Here is an 18,737-nt window from a genome sequence, read left to right as displayed (position 1 = left end):
GGATATCGTTTATGGTGTCCTATGACAAAGAAAGTAATATTCAGCAGGGATGTTACCTTTGATGAATCTGCTATGGTAAATAAAGTAACAGAGGATACCAAACAAGGTGCTTCTAAGCAGGTGGAGTTTGAGGAAAAATTTATTTTTCCTACATAAGAAGCAGAGGAGGAAACAAATGAAGATTATCATCTGGAAGAAGAGCCAGTAGAGAGGGAGATTCCAACTCAGGAACCTCAACAACAACTTGAATCAATAGCAACCAGCAGGCCAAAAAGGACAATAACAAAACATGTTCGTCTTATAGAGACGGTTGCTTGTGCCGCCTCAATTGTAGCTGATGATGTTCCTACCACTTATAAAGACACAGTCCGAAGTTCAGAAGAAGATAAGTGGAGGATTGCCATGAATGATGAAATACAGTCCCTTCATCAGAATCATACATGGAGATTGGCCAATCTCCCGAAGGAAAAGAAAGCAATTGGGTGCAAATGAGTATTTGCAAAGAAAGAAGGATTTCCTAACCAAGAAGATGTTCGCTACAAAGCAAGATTGGTGGCCAAAGGATATGCTCAAAAGGAGGGAATTGATTACAATGAAGTATTTTCTCCAGTTGTAAAACATTCCTCCATTAGAATTATGTTGGCTTTGGTAGCACAGTTGGATTTGGAACTAGTTCAGATGGATGTAAAAACTGCGTTTTTACATGAAAACTTGGAGGAGGAAATCTACATGACTCAGCCAGAAGGATTCAAAGTTGCTGGAAAGGAAAATATGATGTGCAAACTTGAAAAATCGTTATACGGATTGAAACAATCTTCTAGACAATGGTACAAATGATTTGATAAGTTTATGTTGCGACAAGGGTACAAGAGAAGCAAATACGATCATTGTGTATATTTGCGCAAGCTTAAAGATGGTTCCTTTATATATCTTCTCCTATATGTTGATGATATGTTGATAGCTTCCAAGAATTCGGAAGAAATTGATAAGTTGAAGATTCAACTGAAGAAGAAGTTCGAGATGAAGTATCTGGGTGAGGCAAAGAAAATTCTTGGCATGGAGATAATAAGAGATAGACGTTCAAAGAAACTTTGTTTATCTCAGAAAGAATATTTGAAAAGAGTACTACAACGTTTTGGCATAGATGAAAAGACTAAGCCAGTTAGTAGTCTACTTGCTCTCCATTTTAAGCTAAGTGCTACTATGTCGCCAAAAGTTGAAGCTGAACGAGAGTATATGTCAAATGTACCATATGCAAATGCTGTTGGTAGCTTGATGTATGCAATGGTCTGTACGAGACCTGACATTTCACAAGCTGTTGGAGTTATTAGCAGATATATGCATAATCCAGGAAGGAGCATTGGCAAGTTGTGAAGTGGATTCTACGGTATATTCATAATACTGTAGATGTTGGGTTAGTTTTTGAGCAGGAAGACAATCAGTCTGTAGTTGGATATTGTGACTCAGATTTTGCGGGTGATCTGGACAAACGAAGATCAACTATTGGTTATGTGTTTACTTTTGCAAAGGCACCAGTTAGTTAGAAGTCTACTTTGCAGTCAACAGTTGCTTTGTCTATAATAGAGGCAGAGTACATGGCTATTACAGAGGTTGTGAAGGAGACAATTTGGCTTCAGGGATTGCTAAAAGATCTTGGTATTGGACACAAAAGTATCACAATTTTTTGAGATAGTCAAAGTGCTATTCAATTAGCGAAGAACCAAGTTTATCATGCAAGGACGAAGCACATTGATGTTCGGTATCATTTCGTACGAGAAATCATAGAAGAAGGTGGAGTCACGGTGAAGAAAATTCATACTACGGAGAATCCTGCTGATATGCTGACAAAGGTGGTGACTGCGGTCAAGTTTCAATATTGTTTGGATTTGATCAACATTGTTGAACACTGAAGATTGAAGATGAAGACACAACCAAAATTTGTTATAGAGAGAAAATTGAAGATGTGGAATTTTGCCAAGGTGGAGATTTGTTGAATTTGTCAAATTCCACATCAGTGGTTTAGCCTTTTGGTAGGGAATATTTCCCTATAAAAGGAGGCCTAATGTTTGGGATTCATACACACATCTCATTTGCCTTCTTATCTTCTTAAGACATTTGTATCTTCTCTCTTTAGTATTATTTCACTTGTATTTTTGGAGTGGAATAAAATATTGGTTGTGTCCGAGGAAGTAGATAAAATTGGCCGAACCTCGTAAATTTTGGTGTTCCTTTTATTGTTGCTTTATTGTCTTCCGCAACATACATATATATATATTTGTTAAAATTAATTATTGCTTCTCTACACCATCGGAAAAAACAATATTATCAAGCATTTTAAAAATAGATACAGATAGATCGTTCATAACAAATGAAATTAGCAACCTGAAAAATAACGCAACGGGTAAAATATATTGATAACATAAAAGATTCTTTACATTTCAATATATATGTTACTTCTAATTATCTATGTTTTCATGATTTTTTTTTTCTCTTAGACGTTGGACTTCCAAAGAGGACTGTTAAAAAATGATTTAAAGGCTTGTGCCGCAGAAATCTATGTAGCGTTTCTTTCCTTTTGTCTTTTAATATTATAGCTTCAATTAATTTCTGGCACTAATCCCTAATGTCTTTGGAGTTTGGATAATCAGCGTTAAGTGTGCCTTTAGATGGGACGAGATGATCATTAATTAATGAAGCTCTATATATGTTTTTAATTAATTGGTCTACGAGCATGTCTGTCAGTTCCTTTGGAAATTGTTAGAACTTGCCTTACCAAGAACTAGGGTTTCTCTTGAGATATCTGCTGGTTTATCATCCCATCTATGAAAATATAGCCTCTATTTTACTGATTTTATTCTTGAATTTTACGTTAGTTATAGAACATAATGGACTTTCTAGTAGCTTTTTGTTTCACTAGCTAGTGTGTTAGGTGACGAAAGTGATGGACATTTTCCATGGTAAATATTTGAGTGAAAATCTTCTTTTAATTAATTTGATAGTATTTGATTTCGCCTCTTTTTTAAGCAACAAAAAAGACCAAGCTCATGACATGTCAGTCCTCTGATATCCTTATTTTTTCGTTTGTGTTTCTTAAAAATACCAAGCTCATGACATGTCAGTCATAGCACACATTGGCGACCTAAAAATTTTTTTAAGGGTATTCAAGTGTGAAATAAGTGAAATAAAAATATCAGACAATTCGACTTAGAAATATTTCCAAGGATATTCAAGTTTGAAGTAAGTGAAAAAAATACATGTCACTCATAGCATACAGTGGCGACCTAGGAATTTTTCCAAGGGTATTCAAGTTTGAAATAAGTGAAAAAAAATACATGTCAGTCATAGCACACAGTGACGACCTAGGAATTTTTTCAAGGGTATTCAAGTTTGAAATAAGTGAAAAAAATTCGACAAAGAGTATTCAATGTGTTATATATCTTTAAAACATAATATTTTATCTATATATATAGTGTAATATTCTGACAAAGAGTGATTAGTTAACCATTCTTGTGAGTTGTGACCACGTGACTTCGTCACTGATAGCAGAGACAAAAAATTATCTATTTTCGTTTATTTTAAGTGTTGGTGTGCAGATTTATTCGAAACTATATTAGAAGAAGGTGACAATTATTATGTAGAATTGTTAAGGTACACCAAAGCTGTTCCAATTTCTAAACCCATAAATAGAAAGGAAAAGAAAACAAAGTCAATAAATTATATTTAGTCCCAACAGAGACAAAAAAAGTTTATTCTCATTTTCCTGAATCTTATTTTGGCATATTATTAGATATCTATGTTAATGAAAGATAGCATATACTAAGTAGGATAATAGAGGCACGACACGAACAATAGATTTGAACACTGCCATTATAATTTATTTATTTAAAAAAAAAAAAAAGCAATTACATTTTAGTTCCCATTCTACATTTCTATCTCTTTTGCATGATCTCCACTATAACAACAAAACTTTTCAAGCAGCGCAGAACCAGAGAAAAATCAATTGACGAAAGTCAGCCAATCAGTCACACGTGGTGTTGGTCATCTCTGGGCCTAAAAAAGTATCAACCTTTTATTAGGAATGTTAACTTTAAGCAACAATGTTGTTGTCTTTTCTCTTTCAATTTTGTTCATGACTTATAAACTTTTAGAAAAGAATGTCGTCTTTTCCTCTACAATTTTGGTCATGACAATTTAGTAATGAAGAAAAATGCACATATTCCCATAAAAAGTAGGGAAGCAAACTTACTGGGTGTTGAGCTGTGACTCACAATCAATAGGTGCATCCTTTTCGGTCGTGCGAGTTGTGACCATATTTTGATATTTAAGATTCACTCATCTAACTAATTTAAATTCGCATTGCATACGAAAAATGGAGAAACTTTCTCTGGCTATCTATCCGAAGTTTTTTCAGACTCCTAAAAATTATTCCTTTAGACTTTTTACTAAGGGTGTATAAATAGAACCGGAAAACCATACCAAACCGAAAAGTCAAACCAAATCGATTAAAAAATCCGACTAGGTTTGGTTTGATTTAGTTTGGTATTGAGTAAAAACACCTGAATCAAACCGATATATAAATATATAATTTTTATAAATACTCTTAAGACTTTACATAGAATTTTCTTTATAAAAATTCTAGAAATATTTGGGATTCTCTTATGGGATGTAATATTTAATATAATATGAAGTACTCCATTTTTATTAACTTAAATAATGAGTTATATGATCATTTTCTTATCAAGTGCTACTGAAATCCGTCAATCTCTTTGTTCTTCAATGTTCATATGTCAAGATTTATTAAATTCTTATACTATTTTTTTCGAATTTGAAGTGATATTTCAACAATCTAAAATTAAATAGAACATATCATTATGTATTATATTGATTTTATGGTTAATTAGTAAATTCATTTAACCTTAAAATATACATCCAACGAAAATATATTGTCAGACGACTAAAAAGTAACTATCATATGTTATTAACAAAATTTTCCTACAAAATTATTTTAATAGATCATATGATTGTCAATTTTTACTAAACATATATTACTTATAAAAAATTTAACAAAGTAAGATTGAAATAATATTCATGGAACAAAAAAAGTCTAAAACCCGAAAAACCCTACAAAACCGAACCAATCCAAACTGATATAATAGGGTTGGTTTGATTTTAATAAAAACCGAACTAACCTGGTCCATGTACACCCTTACCTTTGATTAAAAATAAAGAAATCATATCTATTCTTTTTTTACTAATTTCAACATTTAAATTAGACAAATGAGAAGGAAAGGAAAATGAGCAAATACTAGACTGGTCATTTCAATACCTCACATTCTTTTTGGAATTGGTTTGACCTTCACCTTTCAGCCCTTTTGAGGTGATCTTATTCTCTTGTTAATGCTATCTCCTAAAGGCTAAGAAAGCCCACCAACTTACTTTTTATCTCCTTTTTCCTCATAGCTATTGATAAGATTTGTTTTCCCCGTGATTGGGAGTTATGATTTATTTACTGTGTTTGAATGATATAATTTAAAAAGACAGAAGGAGAAATACTCGAGAGACGGATCCAAAATTTTAATACAAGATGCACGGAATACAACTCGCTATGCTTTTTGAGTAGGAATTTTGAGTAGTTCTAAAAACAAATCAGAGACGTAAATTACTGGGTTCTAAATTAATAATTTAAACATACTAAATAAATTTTTTAAGACAAATATAGAATTTGGATCAAGGACGGCCCAACGAATTTTGTGGCCTAAAGCCAAATATTATAAGGAGCCTTAACTTTTTTTAAAATTTTATTTATTTATTTATTTATTTGAAATCTATTTTTCTAGCTTTTCTTAATTATAAAATTATTAATAATTTTCTTATGATCAATAACTCGTAATAAGTATTTCTCAATTGACAATATAACTAATCACTTAACCTTTCTTGAGAATTATTGATCTTAGGTAAAATTTTATCAATTATTAACATTATTCCATAAACAATATAGGCATTTGGAAAAGAATCAAATCTTTTTATTTGATTGAGTGTATCGTTGAACTGCTATTTTCTAATTGTATTATTTTTTCTTAATACTTTTAATTCCAAAAATAAATCTAAACCATCAATATCGAATTGATTATTATGCTTTAAGGAACATTCAAGATTAAAGGCAATATCTTTTCAAATGTTCATCATCTGGCGATCTTAGTTTTTACCGCTAAATAGAAAACCAAAAATATTTTCATATGCTTCGAATTGTTCAGATATATTTTGAAGTGAAAAAATAGTCTTGTCTACTATATAAAAGTAATCAATGGGTAACATAGGAGACATTTCTATTTTTTCCCAGGGAATCCCACTGCTTAGCTTTCAATTCGCCTATGACCATCAAATGAAATGTGAATAACCCGTCCTCTAAAGGACTCTTCGAAAGATCTTGAGATTTCATGATCAACATCCTCATCAAATTGTTACTTTCTATATATCACACGTTTCTTACAAAATTCGGGTTCGATATTCATTTCAACTGCAATTTCCTTGGCAAAAACCATAGCAGTTGCAAATCCTTCTTCTCTATATTTGTTAAAGAAAGAAATCAAACTTTTTCACTTCACAGATTTTTTTTAAAAACTTATACATAATTTATTAGGTGTAACAAAAAATGGGGCTTCCATAAATATGAGGCCTAAAACAGTTACTTTACTTACTTTATGAAAGGGCCGCCCCTGATTTGGACCAAGTTACCGGGTTCGATTGCCTCGGTCTCTAGCTCCGCCCCCGTGTACCATGTGTAATGTAGCAGAAACATTGGGTAAAGTAAATTTATAAAGTCAGTCGTATCCCGTCGGATGTAGTGATATATACTGCTAGTGATATGTTACTTTTTACAATTTATTTCATTTTTCTTGTGTCATTTGGTAACTGGGCAAGTTCATTAGAAAATGTTGTTACTACTTTTTAGCATGGTGCATCCCAAGTCTAAAATGTGACTTTGTTGAAATAAAAAGGTTACCAGCTATATTTACTTCTTTTAATGCAATAAAAAGTTCCCCTCTCACGAAAGGAAAAAGTAGCCCATATAAAGGCAATATTGCTTTCTAAATTATAAGTCATCAGTGAAACACTCACCACGGAAGAGTGCCATACAATAGATATGATTTCTTCATTCTTAATTATATTATATAAATAGGGATAAATTTTTATTTTTTGATTTTAATCTTGAATTTTTAAAGAAGCTCCACAAGAAGAGACTTGGAGAAAAGCATCTTTATTTTTAGTGTTTTATACCAGGATTAGTAATCGGGGATTGTTAGCCCACCCCAATGTAGGATAAAATAATATCACAATTACGGTGTAACCAATATCGGGATAATTAATTTCGGATTAAAAAATGTAATCAAACACGGGATAAAATAATCATGCATTTTATCCCGAGATTATTATCCCTTACCCCACCAACCAAACGACCCATACGTGACGAATCAAAGTCCCACCCTCGAGGAATATCGTTGGTTGGATGGAATATTGTCACTCTTAATAAAAAATCTCGCGTTTAAATTTGAGAATTTAAAAAGTCTTGATTTGAAGCGCCTACAAATATGAATTAGTCAGATCAATAAGTACCTAGATCGTTAAATATAAAAAGACTAGTCAAGGACTCAAAATAAGCCACATGTTTAAAGAACCACAAGTAAATGAATGCATGAGTGCATGCGCTCATAAATAAGCCCATGTCGCACCATACTTTGTACTTAAAAAAATCTGAAAGCCACAACACATAGTGCGCAATAGGAATATTATCAAATTGAATCCTATGGTCAAAATAAGATTTTTGATTCATTTTTTTAGGAATACTTGTGGTGACTAGGTGAGTAGTCTCAATCTTTTTACAGGCATTCTTGTTGTTACCAATTAAATGTTTCTTGGATTTAGTCATAACCTGGTCTTCTATTCTTCTGTTTGGGCAGTTGTCAATTTCTGTTGGATATACATAGCTGCAATTAATGCTGTTTCAGTGAATTTTCAAAAATGTGGGGTCTTTTTGCAACATGCTTAGTTCATTTTCAATTGTAAAAGGAATTTGCATGGTTCTTCTTCAAAAGCTGTTGTGTTGAGTTATATGGAAGTTAAAGCCTCAGAATACAATCAATCACCAGGTATTTCTATTCTATTTTTCAGAAGAAGATCCTCTGTTGTCATCTTTTTATACTATGAAATTTTGGAGCAATAAATAAACCATTCCAATTAGCATTAAATTGACTGAACTTTCACTGAAACAGTTTACTTTTCACATTGACAATTAGCAGTTAGACAAATGGAGGAAGAAAAGCATAGTGAATTCTGCAAATCTTCATTCCATTTTGACTTGGTGAGGCTTTTATTTACTACTTACCTTTTTTTTCCCTTTGTTCTTGAGCAGAGTCTTGATTCTTTCCTTCTACAGTAATAATTTTATTACTATTTAATAGGACACTGGGCTAGAGAAGAACTACGTAGAGCAGAAGAAAAGACAATTACCTAGCCATGATTCTTCTAAGGATGAGATTAATGTAAGAAGCTTGTTTAGTGGATATTTATTTGGGGTGTGCTTGTTATGAAGTAATTTTCAGAAAATGACTTATTTTCTGGTATTTGGTTGGAGGGTCGAAAATATTAATGACTCTTTTTCTTGTTTAAGCCGAGGGTCAATCGGAAACAGCCTCTCTACCTTCACAAGCTAGGGATAAGGTCTCCGTACACACTACCGTCCGCTGACCCCACTGAATTTTTTGTTGTTGTTGTTGTTTCTTGTTTAAGGAAAAGAAGAGTATTTGCAAGCTTGAGAAATTGAACTAGACTGTTAAAAGGAATTTGAATGCTAGCAGAAAAACTTGTCTTTAATAAATCCATCTTTTGCTCAGTAATTTTTCTTTCTTCTTCTTGCTTTCCAGCCTGCTCATGAGGATCTGATTAGAGAAATTGCACTTTTGGAGCTTGATATAATGTATTTGGAGAAATATCTTCTTTCCATGTATAGGAAAACATTTTCCAAGCGGTTAGAATCACTGTCCATGAATGATGAAAGGAAGTTTTCAGAAGTGAAGGAGCAAAATGGCAAGTCAAAGGAAAATCAAATGACTAGTACTAGTCCTATTTTGCCAAATCTTAGTAATCCAATCAAAGAATGTGATGGAGCACAAACACTAGTTGATTCTACCATTTTGAGATGCCACTCCTCCCTATCACATGCTGCTTTTTCATTCAGAGCTTCACCTTCAGTTGCAGCTCTTGCTGAGGCGGTCGACTCATACCATTCTTTGCCTTTATCAATGCTCGAGGTAAGTAGTAATATAGGAAAAGAACCATGTTATAAATATTTGCAACAAGCTCTTGTAACGCTCTTGTAACTATAATCGTTTGACGCCCTCCTATTCGGAGCAAGAGAGGGAGGCGGCGTGGTCAGCTTATAAGCAATCCACAACCTCACGAGCTAACTTTTGAGGTTGAAGTTAGGCGAATCGGTGACAGAGTGGTATCAGACCCACCCTCGCCTTGTTCCAAGCTTGTGACCTAGTTGAGTCTGGCAGTCGGTCAGTAGTGAGGGAACTAGGATCCGGGTGGGTGAGAGTCTGACACCCTCTCTCATTGGATAGGAGAGGGAGGCCTGGACAGTTTATAAATGGTCCTCAACCCTTCACCTCATGAGTTGGCTGTTGGGTTGGAAGTTAGGCAGATCAGTGACAATAGTCTTTGTTGGAACCAGTCAGCTACATGTATTCAAGGGGTGTCAACCGACCCTTTCGTCAGAAAATTACACTGTGTACCTAGGTAAATTAATTTATTTGTATACACTACATATTGACACCCATTGGCTTCTTCAGTTGATCCCTTAGTGAAAATCCTAGCTCCGCCACTGGCTGGAACTGGTGTATAACAACCTATTTATCCGAGGTGTCATTTTGAATTAGAGGGTATTAAGATGTCACCTTTTCCTTCTTTAATTTTGGATTAACTATCTTGCTGCTAACCAGATTATACATCTTAATTTTGTTTTATTTCACTTACCACTCTGCACAGAATACATGAACTAAGATTTTTTAATATGATCTGTAGAGTAATCACTAATGGAAATTTTATCATGTTGCAACCAGCATGCTCAGCCATCAACTTCAAATAGGAGTCTCACGGAGTATATTGTTACAAGTTGTTCTAATCATTATCATAAATCGCCAAGCCAGTTATCTGAAGAAATGATCAAGTGCATTTCAGCCATATATTGTCAGCTTGCTGATCCGCCTTTCTTTGGCCATGATTTAAGCTCATCTCCCATATCAGTCTCATCATCAACGCTGGAATCATTTCCTCAAGCTCAGGCCGATGTGCAGGGTCAGCAATGCAGAGAAAATTCGTCTTCTGATTCATCGTCAAACTATCCGTTCCACATTGAAGAGTCGAAGAGATTTAGCGGATGTTTTGCTAGAATGGTTGAGGTGCAAGGGCTGTGTCGAGATAGTCAGAGCTTAAATGCTGCAGAACACGCACTAAAACAATTTAGGTAAGCCTAATATTTCCATTTGTAGATTCAGTTTACAGTTACAAGGGCTGTGTCGAGATAGTCACAACACTATCTCTCTGTGTTGTGAGCCTATGGATCAATCTAAGCAGTTTATGATTATGTCGTATAGAGCTTTCTTAAATTACATTCGGATTAGATACTCTAAGTTATCCATTACACAAATCTTTACAAATTGTCTATTTAAAATGAGTTGGAAAGCATGCACCTGTGAACCAAAGCCTAAGTGCATCGGCATGACTACTGCTGGTCTTTTGGTGTTGATACGACAATAACAACAACTACGCCTGAGACATGACGAGTCTTAAACTTTCCAATGCAGGTATCTCGTCTCAAAGTTGGAAGAAGTTGACCCTAGGGAAATGAGACATGAAGAGAAACTAGCCTTTTGGATTAATGTCCACAATGCACTAGTAATGCATGTAAGCTTTACTGTGTATTCCTGCTTTACATTAATATGTGAAAAATTATGAACCAGCCAGCATTATATATGTTTTTACAGGCATTTTTGGTTCATGGGATTCCAAGAAGTAATCTCAAGAGAGCATCTCTACTTCTTAAGGTAAGAAGATTCTATTGTTATTGTGATAGTTTGCTGTGTAATCGGTTCTTTATAACTCGGTGAACTTTCCAATTTTCAGGCAGCTTACAATATTGGAGGGAATACAGTAAGTGTAGACATGATTCAGAATTCTATACTACGATGCCAATTGCCTCGTCCTGGTCAGGTAATTAAATTCAATTCCTGTGTTTCATTACTTGAGAACTGTCACACATTTCCTCTTTGGTTTCATATGTATTATTTAAATGATTAATTTGTTAGACTTGTGTCTGGTTTCATTGGGCTTATTGAAGTTAATTTTGCCTGTAGTGGCTTCAATCATTGTTCTTTACGAAACAAAGATTTAAAGCTGGAGATGCACGAAAGGGATATGCATTAGAGCATCCAGATCCTCGCCTACGCTTTGCTCTCTGCTCAGGAAACCATTCTGATCCTGTGGTATGCACTGACAAAAACATAAGAATAACTGTCTTTTTTCCGCTCTTGCCTAAAACTAATGATGTCTTGATCGATAAGAATAACTGTTGAAGTTTGGCAAAATGCCAAAGTCCCACATTGGTTGGGAGTTAAGTTTGGAGGGGATTTTTCCCCTATAAAAGAAGGCCTAATGTTTAGGATTGAGACACACCTCTCATTTGCCTTCTCATCTGTTTAAGGCATTTGTATCTTCTCTCTTTAGTATTATTTCACTTGTATTTTTGGAGTGGAATAAAATATTGGTTGTGTCCGAGGAGTAGGCAAAATTAGCCGAACCTCGTAAATTCTGGTGTTTCCTTTATTGTTGTTTTATTGTCTTATTTATTATTTGGTGGCTGTCATAATTTTTGGTATAGTAGTTGTGACTTATTCACACTATATACATTTGGCTTCCGCAACAATTGGTATCAGAGCCAAGGTACTGTCTAAGTATGCTCTGTGGTTGCAGCATAGTCTGATCTTCCACATCAGAAAAGATTTATCTTGGTAACTGAGTCAAGGTTCTGTCTGAGTATGCTCTGTAGTTGCAGTTTAGTCTGATCTTCTACATCAGAAAGGAAATAATCTTGATTTGTGTCGTCAGCTATTAAATAATATTTGTGTCAAATATGGGAGACAATAAACAAGAAGAATCTACATCAAGTGTCAACAATACGTCATCATTGGCATCTTCGCTTATGACAAGAATTGTGTCAAATGCGAAATTTGCGGTAGAAATTTTTGACGGGTCCGGACATTTTGGGATGTGGCAAGGCGAGGTTCTAGATGTCTTTTTTCAACAAGGGCTAGATCTGGCCATTGAAGAAAAGAAACCAGATGTTATTGGAGAAGAAGATTGGAGAATTATCAACCGTGTTGCTTGCGGTACCATTCGATCCTACCTTGCTAGAGAGCAGAAATATCCATACACAAAGGAAACTTCTGCAAGTAAATTATGGAAAACACTGGAGGATAAATTTTTGAAGAAAAACAGTCAAAATAAATTGTACATGAAGAAGAGACTGTTTCACTTCACCTATGTTCCTGGTACCACGATGAATGAACATATCACCAGTTTCAATAAGTTGGTCACAGATTTGCAAAATATGGATACAACTTATGATGATGGTGACTTGGCCTTAATGTTGTTGGCGTCACTTCCTGATGAGTACGAGCACCTTGAAACTACTCTACTCCATGGAAATGACGAAATTTCTCTCAGAGAAGTTTGTTCAGCTTTGTACAGCTATGAACAAAGAAAGCGAGAAAAACAGAAGGGCGGAGAAGGAGAAGCACTGTTTGTGAGGGGTCGTCCTCAAAATCAAACGAGGACAAAGAAGGGAAGATCCAAGTCAAGATCCAGACCCAGCAAAGATGAATGTGCCTTTTGTCGAGAAAAAGGGCACTGGAAGAAAGACTGTCCGAAGTTGAAGAATAAGGCCAAACATAACAATGGAAAGGCTATTATGGATTCAAATGTAGCTGATTGTGATGATTCAGACTTCTCATTAGTTACAACAGAGTCATCAACATCATCAGACATATGGTTGATGGACTCGGCTTGTAGCTATCATATGTGTCCCAACAGGGACTGGTTCGTGGAATTTCAAGAAGGAGAATATGGAGTCATCCACACAGCGGATAACAGCCCTCTTACCTCATATGGCATTGGTTCAATACGATTAAGGAACCATGATGGAATGATCAGAACATTGATAGATGTTCGATATGTACCGGATTTGAAGAAGAATCTCATCTCTGTGGGAGCCCTAGAATCAAAAGGGTTCAAAATCATTGCAGAAAATAGAGTGATGAGAGTATGCTCCGGTGCACTAGTGGTAATGAAGGCTAATCGGAAGAATAATAATATGTACCGCTATCGTGGCAGTACAGTTATTGGGACAGCGACAGTAACATCCAGTGACGACAAAGAGGCAAAAGCAACCAAGCTATGGCACATGCGCTTGGGACATGCTGGAGGAAAATCCTTGAAAACTCTATCAGATCAAGGATTGTTAAAAGGAGTAAAGGCTTGCAACTTGGAGTTTTGTGAGCATTGTGTTAAAGGGAAACAGACAAGGGTTAAATTTGGTACAGCGATCCATAATACTAAAGGCATTTTGGATTATGTACACTCTGATGTTTGGGGTCCTTCCAAAACACCTTCATTGGGTGGGAAGCACTATTTTGTAACCTTTGTTGATGATTTTTCCCGAAGAGTATGGGTGTATACAATGAAGAGCAAAGATGAAGTGTTGGGAATTTTTCTCAAATGGAAGATGATGGTGGAGAATCAGACAGGCAGGAGAATCAAGTGTATTCGCACAGACAATGGAGGTGAATACAAAAATGATCATTTCAATAAGGTCTGTGAAAATGATGGCATCATCCGACACTTCACTGTTAGACATACACCACAACAGAATGGAGTGGCAGAACGTATGAACCGGACCTTGCTGGAGAAGGTACGGTGTATGTTGTCCAATGCTGGCTTGGGCAAAGAATTTTGGGCTGAGGCAATTACATATGCATGCCACCTCATTAATCGTCTACCATCTGCTGCTATTGATGGCAAAACACCATTTGAAAAATGGTACGGAAAACCTGCTGTAGATTATAACTCTTTGCACGTGTTTGGCTCAACTGCATATTATCATGTGACGGAGTCAAAATTGGATCCAAGGGAAAAGAAGGCTATTTTTATGGGAATTACTTCTGGAGTCAAAGGATATCGCTTATGGTGTCCTATGACAAAGAAAGTAATGTTCAGCAGAGATGTTACCTTTGATGAATTTGCTATGGTAAATAAGGTAACAGAAGATACCAAACAAAATGAAGGTGCTTCTAAGCAGGTGGAGTTTGAGGGAAAATTTATTTTTCCTACACAAGAAGTAGAGGAGGAAACAAATGAAGATTATCCTCTGGAAGGAGAGCCAGTAGAGGAGATTCCAACTCAGGAATCTCAACAACAACTTGAATCAATAGCAACCAGCAGGCCAAAAAGAACAATAACGAAACCTGTTCGTCTCATAGAGACGGTTGCTTGTGCAACCTCAATTGTAGCTGATGATGTTCCTACTACTTACAAAGACGCTGTCCAAAGTTCAGAAGAAGATAAGTGGAGGATTGCCATGAATGATGAAATACAGTCCCTTCATCAGAATCATACATGGAGATTGGTCAATCTCCCGAAGGGAAAGAAAGCAATTGGGTGCAAATGGGTATTTGCAAAGAAAGAAGGATTTCCTAACCAATTAGATGTTCGCTACAAAACAAGATTGGTGGCCAAAGGATATGCTCAAAAGGAGGGAATTGATTACAATGAAGTGTTTTCTCCAGTTGTAAAACATTCCTCCATTAGAATTATGTTGGCTTTGGTAGCACAATTGGATTTGGAACTAGTTCAGATGGATGTAAAAACTGCGTTTTTACATGGAAACTTGGAGGAGGAAATCTACATGACTCAGCCAGAAGGATTCAAAGTTGCTGGAAAAGAAAATATGGTGTGCAAACTTGAAAAATCGTTGTACGGATTGAAACAATCTTCTAGACAATGGTACAAGCGATTTGACGAGTTTATGTTGCGGCAAGGGTACAAGAGAAGCAAATACGATCATTGTGTGTATTTGCACAAGCTTAAAGATGGTTCCTTTGTATATCTTCTCCTATATGTTGATGATATGTTGATAGCTTCCAAGAATTTGGAAGAAATTGATAAGTTGAAGATTCAACTGAAGAAGGAGTTCGAGATGAAGGATTTGGGTGAGGCAAAGAAAATTCTTGGCATGGAGATAATTAGAGATAGACGTTCAAAGAAACTCTGTTTATCTCAAAAGGAATATTTGAAGAGAGTACTTCAACGTTTTGGCATAGATGACAAGACTAAGCCAGTTAGTACTCCACTTGCTTCCCATTTTAAGCTAAGTACTACTATGTCGCCAATGGATGAAGCTGAACGAGAGTATATGTCAAAGGTACCATACGCAAATGTTGTTGGTAGCTTGATGTATGCAATGGTTTGCACAAGGCCTGACATTTCACAAGCTGTTGGAGTTATTAGCAGATATATGCACAATCCAGGGAAGGAGCATTGGCAAGCTGTGAAGTGGATTCTACGGTATATTCATAATACTGTAGATGTCGGGTTAGTTTTTGAGCAGGAAGACAATCAGTCTGTAGTTGGATATTGTGACTCAGATTTTGCGGGTGATATGGACAAACGAAGATCAACTACTGGTTATGTGTTTACTTTTGCAAAGGCACCAGTTAGTTGGAAGTCTACTTTGCAGTCAACAGTTGCTTTGTCTACAACAGAGGCAGAGTACATGGCTATTACAGATGTTGTGAAAGAGGCAATTTGGCTTCAAGGATTGCTAAAGGAGCTTGGTGTTGAACAAAAAGGTATCACAATTTTTTGTGATAGTCAAAGTGCTATTCAATTAGCGAAGAACCAAGTTTATCATGCAAGGACGAAGCACATTGATGTTCGGTATCATTTCGTACGAGAAATCATAGAAGAAGGTGGAGTCACGGTGAAGAAAATTCATACTACAGAGAATCCTGCTGATATGCTGACAAAGGTGGTGACTGCGGTCAAGTTTCAACATTGTTTGGATTTGATCAACATTGTTGAACACTGAAGATTGAAGATGAAGACACAACCAAAATTTGTTATTGAGAGAGAATTGAAAATGTGGAATTTTGCCAAGGTGGAGATTTGTTGAAGTTTGGCAAAATGCCAAAGTCCCACATTGGTTGGGAGTTAAGTTTGGAGGGGATTTTTCCCCTATAAAAGAAGGTCTAATGTTTAGGATTGAGACACACCTCTCATTTGCCTTCTCATCTGTTTAAGGCATTTGTATCTTCTCTCTTTAGTATTATTTCACTTGTATTTTTGGAGTGGAATAAAATATTGGTTGTGTCCGAGGAGTAGGCAAAATTAGCCGAACCTCGTAAATTCTGGTGTTTCCTTTATTGTTGTTTTATTGTCTTATTTATTATTTGGTGGCTGTCATAATTTTTGGTATAGTAGTTGTGACTTATTCACACTATATACATTTGGCTTCCGCAACAATAACAACTCCAGATGGTCAGCTCAGAGAGGGAGGAGGGCAGCGCTGATTCTCGAATAGATTTGAGTTGATGGCAGTACTTGATCTTTAGACGTTGAAGCGAGGTGAGGCGTCGAAGACCTTCGGTTGGTAGTGAATGGAGCTCATCATGGCTATCTAATGTTAAAGAGGTGAATTTGTGTCCATCTGGTTTATTCGAAACGATAGAGCAAGCATTACCTTCTTATTTGAGGAAGAAAATTCAGCAGCCCGAGCAACGAAAGTTGTGGAAGAAAATTGATTGGATTCCTCAAAACTTCACTTTTCGCTACCTTATTTCAAGTGAATTGGTTGAGTGAGTTTCACAGTCTCGCGCCTTTCTGATTGTCGTCACTGTCAATGGTTATGAATGTCAGATGAATCACAATCAAAACCTGTTGAATAGCAGCTTTGAGAAAAAGTAACTTAAGATCTGGAATATATTAAAGGGGGTTATTCAGATTGAAAAGTGGTTCAATTTTTCAGCTGATAGTCTAACAAAGTGCTATAGTTGTGATTCAACTGTCATTCCTAAGTGAGTTTGTAACAATATGGATGGTCAAAAAACACATTTATTCTCTTATTTTTTTCCCTTTTACCTTTTTGTGAGAGTTATTTTGGTTATTGTAGTAGCTCTAAATAGATCAATGGTATGCAAAAGCCAATAGGGATTATTAAGCAAGTATTCTCTAGTCTTGTAAATTATGAAGAACATTTTCTGGTTACATTTGTTTGCTAGCTTGGACCTGAGACTTAGGTTGAATGACATTTTGAACTGCATAAAAAGCATGAGATTGACTAAATTTTAGCACTATAAGCTCATCAACTACACCTAAAGGTTGCCAATTTGTGGACAGAGTCTCTTGGAATTGACATAATTCAACAAAGATTATAGTGAGGTTCATTACAAATTTGGAAACTTTCTAAATCTGGATTTAGTGGAAGGAGACTTCATTCATTTTAGTCATCATACTTTGGAAAAAGCTTGAAATCTGTTCTCACACTAATCAAAATAAGTACTCCATTTATATTGATACAGAATATAATTTGATAATTTCGTGTCTAGATTAAGGTGCTAATAGGATTTGAATGAAATGATTTAAAGGGTCACAGAAGGATAAAATTAGAGCTGTCAATACGGGCTGGCCAGCCCGGCCTAGCCTAGCCCACGCTGGCTTTGGCATTTGACGGGCTGGGCTGGCCTGATTCACTGTTTCGATGGGCCTTAAAATGGTCAGTCCAACTCAGCCTGCGAGGGTCACGGGCCGACCTACCATTTTTAAAAATTATTTTTCATATTTTTTAAAATTAAAGTTTTAAAAAAGAGGATAATATTCCATTCATTAAAAATCAATACTCAAAACAAAATACTCAAAAATATTTTCAAGGTACTCATGGCATATCCAACACCAACAAATCATCTTTATCAAGTACATTTGAATCCTCTTATGAAACAAAGATGTCTTAACATCTTTATTTTTATCTAAATATATAATTATATGCAATGTTAATTAGTTAACCATTAAGAACTAACTAAAAGTTTAAGAACAAAAAATATTTATATTTGCATAAAAAATATTACCAGTTTGAGATTACACTACTCTTATTGTTGTTTATAGTTCCCTATACTTTTTTTATAGTTTTAATTAAATACATTATTAAGCCCACGGGCGGCCCAGGCCCAGCTTCGGTCAAGCCTCATGGATCACAGGCTTACTTGGACCGGGTTTAAAAGCTTCGTTTTTAAAGGGAAATTTTCATAAAATACTATCTTTTAGTAGTAATTAGTCATCTATAGATACCATTTGCTATATTACGGATTATAAATACCTTTTATGTGGTTATAAGATGTATTTGATGTATTTAAGCTATTGTATTCATGAATACAGTAGCAAAAATAGGCGTGAATCAGGAAAGTCCAGCTAATCAGTTGTTGTATTCGATTGTATTCGTCTTTATTCATGGAGTGAAACATGGGATTACAGCTGGACAGATTATTGTATTCGACTGTATTCACGACGTGAAATAGGGGATTACACTGTTTTTAAAATGGAAAGTGAATCAATTAACATAATAGACTCCTAAT

The 18,737-nt window shown here is 35.5% G+C and overlaps 1 protein-coding gene across 22 annotated transcripts; it reads left to right on the top strand.

The window, feature by feature from the left end:
• The first annotated feature begins 7,727 nt into the window (after positions 1–7,727).
• LOC107779471 (uncharacterized) lies at positions 7,728–17,419 on the top strand. 22 transcript variants are annotated; one of them, XM_075218133.1, is made up of 11 exons: positions 7,728–7,858; positions 7,959–8,147; positions 8,298–8,359; positions 8,460–8,540; positions 8,922–9,308; positions 10,122–10,525; positions 10,866–10,965; positions 11,046–11,105; positions 11,185–11,271; positions 11,415–11,543; positions 16,711–17,419. In XM_075218133.1, exons 2-11 carry the CDS (start codon positions 8,111–8,113, stop codon positions 16,729–16,731), a joined length of 1,368 nt encoding a protein of 455 aa, XP_075074234.1. In that variant the 5' UTR covers positions 7,728–7,858; positions 7,959–8,110; the 3' UTR covers positions 16,732–17,419. The 22 variants fall into 22 exon arrangements, with proteins under 22 accessions (XP_075074234.1, XP_075074241.1, XP_075074231.1 ...); XM_075218140.1 differs by having other exon boundaries at positions 16,677–17,419; XM_075218130.1 differs by having other exon boundaries at positions 11,415–11,573; positions 16,734–17,419.
• The last annotated feature ends 1,318 nt before the right edge of the window (positions 17,420–18,737 follow it).

This window comes from Nicotiana tabacum, chromosome 7 (genome assembly GCF_000715075.1).
Source record: "Nicotiana tabacum cultivar K326 chromosome 7, ASM71507v2, whole genome shotgun sequence".
Taxonomy (NCBI): Eukaryota; Viridiplantae; Streptophyta; class Magnoliopsida; order Solanales; family Solanaceae; genus Nicotiana; species Nicotiana tabacum.
Note: the sequence above shows the minus strand (reverse complement) of the source record. Positions and strands in the feature narration are given on the sequence as shown.